Genomic DNA, 6,916 nt, shown 5'->3' on the forward strand with positions numbered 1-6,916 from the left:
GGGGGGGTGCCCAAAAAAAAAAAAAAAAAAAAAAAAAACAATGGCCAACAAAACCAGAAAGCTCCTGTTTTCTCCAATACCCAACTAATTTCCCCCCTGGTATTCGTCATGACTTAGGGGTGCAGTGTTGGTGTGTCTACATGTTGAATGCCTGTCCTGTGCAAGCAGACTCTAAGCTTCATGAGGAGGCCAGCCTGTCTTCTTCACACTTGAAATGCTGAAAGAGGTTGGTGACAGGTGGCAGAAGCTCAAAACCCTGCTGAATCTCCTTAAAAGACCCAGGTCCATTAAATGGGTTGTTGACATTTTTTTTAGTTTAAGAGGCATAGTATAAGCTCAAAAAAGGCAAAACAGCCTTAAATAGCATTCAAACCCTCTTTCCATTCCTTCAGTCTTGCTATCTTGGTGGGATTAACACATTGACAATGTCTCAAATGAGCGTTATACTTCAGCCTCTGTGGGGAGAAAATGACTCAATAGAAATTCCTTCCTCCCCAACAAAAAAAAAAAGAAAAAAGAAAAGAAAGAGAGAGAGAGACCTAATTCAAACCCTGTGTATGCTCATACAGCTTCGCACTCCTTGTTTAACACATGGATCCCAAAATAAACTCATTGCCTTTCACTTCTAAAATAGAGGACTACTGTGTGACCAGTAATTAAAAATGGAATATACTGCTCTTAACTTAGTTGACTGCAATAAAGTACTTGGATTTTCCTACAATCATAACAGGACAAGGCAGAGGAAGGAGGCAGGCTTGTGAGGAGAGACAGAAACTGAATTTTTCAGAATCCAGAACTTTGTCAAAAGCTCCACATAATTTTAAGCAAATGGGTTAGGGCTGTTCACTTATGATTACTTAAAAAAAAAAAAAAAAAAAAAAAGGAAAGGAACTTGACTATGCTACAGTAATTGTACCCAGATGCCTTGATTATTTCTTCAGGACTGCTGTGCTCCCAGTTGCTGCAAAGACTTTAAATTCCTACAGCGAACAGGGGCGTAGGGTACAGACTTTGCACTGGGCCTGCTTCAACTGACTTGGTTTGCAACTTGGACATGCAAAGGGTTTCAACTGTCAGGTAGGGAGGCTCCTGGGACCTTAGGGAAAGGAAATGCCTGCTTTTCTCCCAGGGGCCCTTTCTTATCTCTTATCTCATAAGATGCTGTGGCAGCTGCCCCTCCCCATATTCAGAGCAGACAGCACAAGGAACTGGCCATGCTGGCCACTGGGTCCTCCCTCTCAAAACACTGCAACTTAAAAAGCATGTGCTTCTCAGGCTGTGTGTTTCAGGCATTCCAAGAGTCCTGTGACCATTTACACACTCAATCACTGCTCAAAAGGCAACACCTTCTTCCACAAGCATTTTCTAAGACAGGATCAAGGGCATTCCACCAGGAGTCCCAGATGCAGACAGCGCCGGGCAAGCGGGGCCTTTGGAAAACGGGCAAACTTTTTACAAGTATATCTTAGCAAACTGCCTTCATCAGAGCTTCCATCCTCTAATTGCGCACTACTGCTTCCAGCATATCTTTCCTATGGCATCATTTTCTTTGATAATTGAAGCCAAGCTTGATTCCAATGGCTTTGCACAAAAACGGGCCTCATCAGCGAGTTCTTTCAGAGAACAGGAAGCGCTTGGAGCCGGCAGAGGGCCATCTGCTGGGCCTGACTTATTTTAAGTGAGGCCAGAGCCAAGGGCCCAAGGGAGGCAGATGAGACTGGCCTTGGGGAGGAGCACATGGGAGGCCAAGGCAGAAAGGAGAGGACACAGGGAGTGCTCTGTGCACCCAACAGTGTGTTCTCCTTCCCAAAATAAATGCTGGGCTGGGTGCCTAATCCCACAAACCCCTTTTACACACACCTCGACTCTGCATGTGTGTGTGCACTGGGGTTTTCACACGTGCTCCTACCAACGGGTCACTTTTGCTCCAGGTTATTTATAGGGACCATCAAAAGTCCAGGCAACCCACTCAACCACTCGCAAACCAGAGTCCTTCCCTCTGAGGATAAGTCCTGCTCTTCCGTCCAAACTATTTATATTAAACCTGACACCAAATCAGTGAGGACACAAACAAGTCATTAAAAATGAGGCTCCTCTGAATGCCCAAGGTAAACACAGGCCGAGGAGACTGGCCAATGCCCTGGGCAGCAGGCTGCCAAGACTGCTCCTCAACAGCTGATGGAGAGACCCCAGCTGGACTTGGGTTTCCTGTTTCATTCATCATACTAAGTTAACTGGAGGAGGCCCATCCCTGAGCCAGGTACCCAGCATGATGAGTGAGGATACGGGGGAGGAACAGATGGAACCCTAAGTTGCAAGAATAAGCTGGAAAGACAAACTTAAATTCGATAAGCAGAGAAAGCTGAGACATGGAGGGGAGAGATACTCTAAAACCTACCAATGAAAAAGGGGCTAAAAGTCAGAGTTCTTTGAAAGTGATAGCCTACCCTGGTTGCCCTTTTCACACACCCAATTACTAGGACTATTAATTATACTAATTATAACACTTCATGTCTGTTCAAAACATTTCCCTTTACAAAGGCATTCATGTTGATTATTTTGATCCTAACCATCCGTATGAGGCAGGAAGATGGAATGGTGCCCACCCATTTTACAGACAGGCATGCAGGGTTCAGAAAAGATTCAACCAAACTGGTAAGTGGTAGACCAGGCTGAAAACCAGGCCTCTGAATAACTCGGGACACCACCCCCAATACAGTGACAAACACTCTTAGATTTTACATGCTAACATATGGTCGTTTAGGTATGTCTTAATTCTTTGACAATGCATATGGGTTTCATGTAGTCCAGGTAAAGCTTCATTTCAACCCACTGGTGGGAGAAAGCACACATGAATTGCCTATGAAAACTCTAGTCGATGCAAAGCTGTCACCTATGTATCAATGATGCCCAGTCAGTTCACAATCGAGAAAGCAGCGCCAGAAAACGAGACATTTTGTTCCTGTCTCCGGGATCTCAAAAGCATCACAAGAGTAATCCCAACAAGGTTAGCCCTGATGACATCCCAGAGAATCTGGAAAGAAGGTGGCAAGCCAAAGCAAGTCTCTACTGCCCACTCACACAGGGGAGGAGCCCCAACTGAGTCGGGTCTGGGGCGCTCTGATGGCATCTGAAACCACACAATGTGCTATTTATGAAGGTGACATTCTGGGTGCTGGCACTGGGAGGCACAGAAGCCCCACTGTCAGTGGCCCCTGGAGAAGCAGCCTTACCACAGGCCTTGAGTAGTTTTTGGCCACAGCTGCCAAGCTGGAGGGCCAGCACCAGGTTTACCCATATGTCCTCATAATGGGCCAGGTCGGTAGTGGCAGGTGCTTAGTGACTGACCTGCTGCAAAAGCCAGAGCTAGATTTCTCCTCCAAAACTACCTAAATCCTTAAGTAAAGACACGGAAATGACTCCCTTCAAGTGTTCAGTGCTTCCTTGCAAAAAGCCAAGCAGGTCCACTTTAAGGGTAGACCAGATGTCCGAATGGGAATAAACTGGCTCTTAGAGCAATAAGAGTGCCCCCTGGTGGTTAAGGAACAAGCCTTTCCCCTCCTTGCCAACAGTCATCTCTCTAGGCCACTCCCAAACATGCCACACTAGGATCAGTCCTGGCTATCCCCAAAAGACTTGATATCAGCTATCTGGTGCTAGCCCTTCAGACACTGCAGGCTATGCCCTACAGACACAGGGAAATCTCCAGAGACAGCTATCAGATTGCATCCTGGGTCCCCAACACAGAGAAATTCACAGGACAGCAAGATAAGCCACTTAGGAAGCAATCCAGAGCCATCCCCTCCCGTACCTCCCCTCCCCTCCATGCTGTAAGCAACAATCTGGAATTAAGGGACTCTTTCTAGTTGCAGATATTTTTTAAGTGGGGAGAGAGGAGAAAAAGCAAAACTCCAAAACTTATTCTGACAGGAGGTCTTTAACTGCCTCCAAAGGTCAAGAATCTTAAGACTTGGCCATTCTGCAAAGGACTATTTGTCTTTAAAGCCTCAAAAAAAGAAAGCACCCCAAGGGCCCCAGTCCCCACGGGCCAAGATCTCTTCATCAGCAAAATAATCAAATAAGGTCTGATCCTCAGACTCCAAGCATTTAAAACCTGGATTAATACACCAGCAGACTCAAAAGCTAAGGGTCCTTCATTCAGGAAAGTCACAGGGCCTACCCTAGTTAGAAGCATTGCTTGCTGGGTAAATATCTAATTCTACAAAGAGAACCACAGGCTCAGCCGTTAAGCCAATTGCTGCCTCTTATCTTAACATAAAAGTTCAAAAGATCCCACTTACCCCTCAATGAACGCACACGTTACTTCCTGTGCCTCTACCACAACCCAGCTGCCTCCCTGGCCACATTAATTCCACTCGCCACTGATTAGTGGTGAAATGACCCTTTCCAAAACCGGTGCTTAGTGGATCTGGTGACTCAGAGGCATCAAAAGCTGCTATCCTCTCTCTCTCTCTCTCTCTCTCTCAACCCCTTCTAAGACTCTAGCCCAGGATAATAAGTAACCCACATTAATGAATACTGCTTGCCACTGTTTGAAGTTAGCACTGGAAGACTGCAGGTATTTAGCTGTGTGTGCATCATTTTTGCACCCTTTAAACAACAAAAAGGAAGATCAAAGCGTTCATGGCCAGCGGTCTTAGCTCTCAACAGACCTTTGTCAGCCTCCTTAGCACATCCATCCATCCACCCATGGCCCAACTCAACTGGAAACATCTGTCAAGTCCCCACCATCCTCCAACCCCGCCCTACCACTCCTGCGGAAGTCTTACCTGTATCCATTTTCTACAGTCTCTGTGGACCTCACACTTGCCGTAGCCTTTAGAGTTTTGCTGGACAAGCCAACCACTGTGGGTGACAGTTTGCACTTGAAATCTGCACAAGTCCATTCCTCTTCTTCATTCAAGGTGGGGAGGTAGCCACACACGACTTTGAGGCTCCCCAGTCCCCCATTACCCATGTAAGCTGTGTTTTCTCCCCCACTCCTCACATACTCAAGGTATATGTCGGAGGTCAAAAACATCTGGTAGGCATTTTCTTCCATCACAGCCTGAATCTCAGTCTGCGCTTGGTCAAACATGACCGAATCAATCTGCTGCTTTTTGATGCCGTCTCTTATGTAGGTCTTGGTGGCAGGTTTCAGCTGCTTGGAGACAATGCTGTTGTTCTCGATGTACCTTTTGTAGATCGCTTTGGCTACTCGTAAAGTTTTGGTATCCTTCAGGTTCATCTGCCGGAATCCATTGCAGGCAAACCAGAAGTCTAAGGTATCCACACATTTCTCCCTCTCCAGGAAAGTCCGGAAGAGGTAAGCACCGTCTTGATCGCCCAACAAGGAGTGCAAAGACTTGGTCCACCTGGTCAGAGGGGAATCCGGGGACGCCCGCCCCTCGGGCTCCCCTAGCCCATCTTCGTTCCGCCTGGCATTGGAGGAGACAGGCATGGGTTTGGTGACCTGACCCTTGCCCACTCCGAACTGGCACGGTGGGGCCTCCCCTTCTTCCCCGGGAACCGGGGGCCGCGGGGCATCCTCTCGGAAGCTGCTGCTGTGGTCCGGGAGGCGTGGCACCAATACAGCGCTGCTCATGGTGAGGGAGCGCTTCTCACCGAGTTTGGGGACTTTTTTCCCTTCTTCTAGTTCCTCTCAGCAACTGGCGGGAGTGGTCTCTTTCTCTCTCAAGTCAGTAGGGGCTCATCAGAGCCTCCTCTCTGAAAAGAAAAGGAAGGGGGAGGTGGGAGAGAGAAAAGGGTATTGATCTAATCAAAACCAGATCTACCCAACATCAAAGCAAGAAAGTAAACAGGCTTTTCAACTCCTCAAATTCAAATCAAGCAACCCAGCTATCTGCGAGGTGCTCCTCTAAAGTATCAGAGGCTGCTTTTTTCAAAGGCGAAATCGGAGCTCCTAGCACACTTTGGGGGGTGGGGGTCGGGGAAGGTAAGATAGAGGAGCAAGGGCTGGCAGGAGATGGCAGAGGGGCCCAGAAGGTGTAAGATGCAACCTTCCAAAATCCGCTCGGCCCCGGGCGGCAGACAAGCCAGCTCTGTGCCTCTCTCATCCCGCGGCATCAATCCAGAGGCGCACTCCCAGCCGCAGGGCTGCGTGCAGGTGAAACCAATTTCGGCGTATTTCCCCACTCGGCTCTGCACAGATAAGTCGTGCTCCAAACGTGCCCTTCCCCGGCATCTGGTTCCCATTCCCCCCACCCACCCCCTCCCTATACGCTCTCTCTTCCCACTCCTTAAAAATTCAGAAGATCCGGGCCCGAAGAAGCCCGCCCGCCTGCACAGGCGGAAGGGGCTCCCGGGCTCCCAGACTCAGCAAGCAAACTACCCCCTCCCAACCCAGATGTAAATTTCGCAGCGCAGACCCCTCCCCCGCCAGGAATCCGCCTCAATCTACACCTCTGTCTTCCCCGCTCCCCAAAAACAGAAACCAACTAACTCAGTAGAGACTTTGATCTTCAAACTTCTCTAGAAAGCAAAGCAGCCTCGGAAACCGCCGCCCCTGTCCCCCTAACCTACCTCCCGGAGCCGAAAATCCTACAAAACCGGATCAGAAGCCGTCTCACGCTACTCCTGCCTGTGCCAAGAATCCCAAACTCCACTGATCTCAAGCCCGTCTTTTTTCCAAAAGAAAAAAAGTCTTATCTAACCAATAAACAAGCAGCTTCTCCTAGCACTAGACGGATCAAACTAAGAAGGGTAAGGGCGGGCGGGAGGAACGGAGTGCGAGCCCGGCGAAGAGCCGGGGACCCTAGGCTTGGGGTGAGTGCACGCCACCCCCGCCCAGGGCCTCAGGCCGCCTGTAGCGCCGCGCTAACCCATCGGAGGGGAGGTGGGGCGGCCCCGTTACCTGAAAGGCGCAGGCCGCCGAGGCCGGGCTCTCATCTCCAAC

The 6,916-nt window shown here is 49.1% G+C and overlaps 1 protein-coding gene across 2 annotated transcripts in view; it reads right to left on the bottom strand.

Moving 5' to 3' along the window:
- Nucleotides 1–6,212, bottom strand: part of AXIN2 (axin 2) — a 36,112-nt gene extending 29,900 nt beyond the window's left edge. The window contains exon 1 of one of the 2 annotated variants that reach the window (XM_027771154.1): nucleotides 4,791–6,212. In XM_027771154.1, the coding sequence (XP_027626955.1) occupies nucleotides 4,791–5,605 (815 nt within the window). In that variant the 5' untranslated portion in view covers nucleotides 5,606–6,212. The remainder of the gene's footprint in view (nucleotides 1–4,790) is intronic. The other variant, XM_027771155.1, reaches the window with a different exon arrangement.
- Between the last annotated feature and the right edge of the window lie 704 nt (nucleotides 6,213–6,916).

Source organism: Tupaia chinensis, unplaced genomic scaffold (assembly GCF_000334495.1).
Source record: "Tupaia chinensis unplaced genomic scaffold, TupChi_1.0 Scaffold000187_1, whole genome shotgun sequence".
NCBI classification, from domain to species: domain Eukaryota; kingdom Metazoa; phylum Chordata; class Mammalia; order Scandentia; family Tupaiidae; genus Tupaia; species Tupaia belangeri.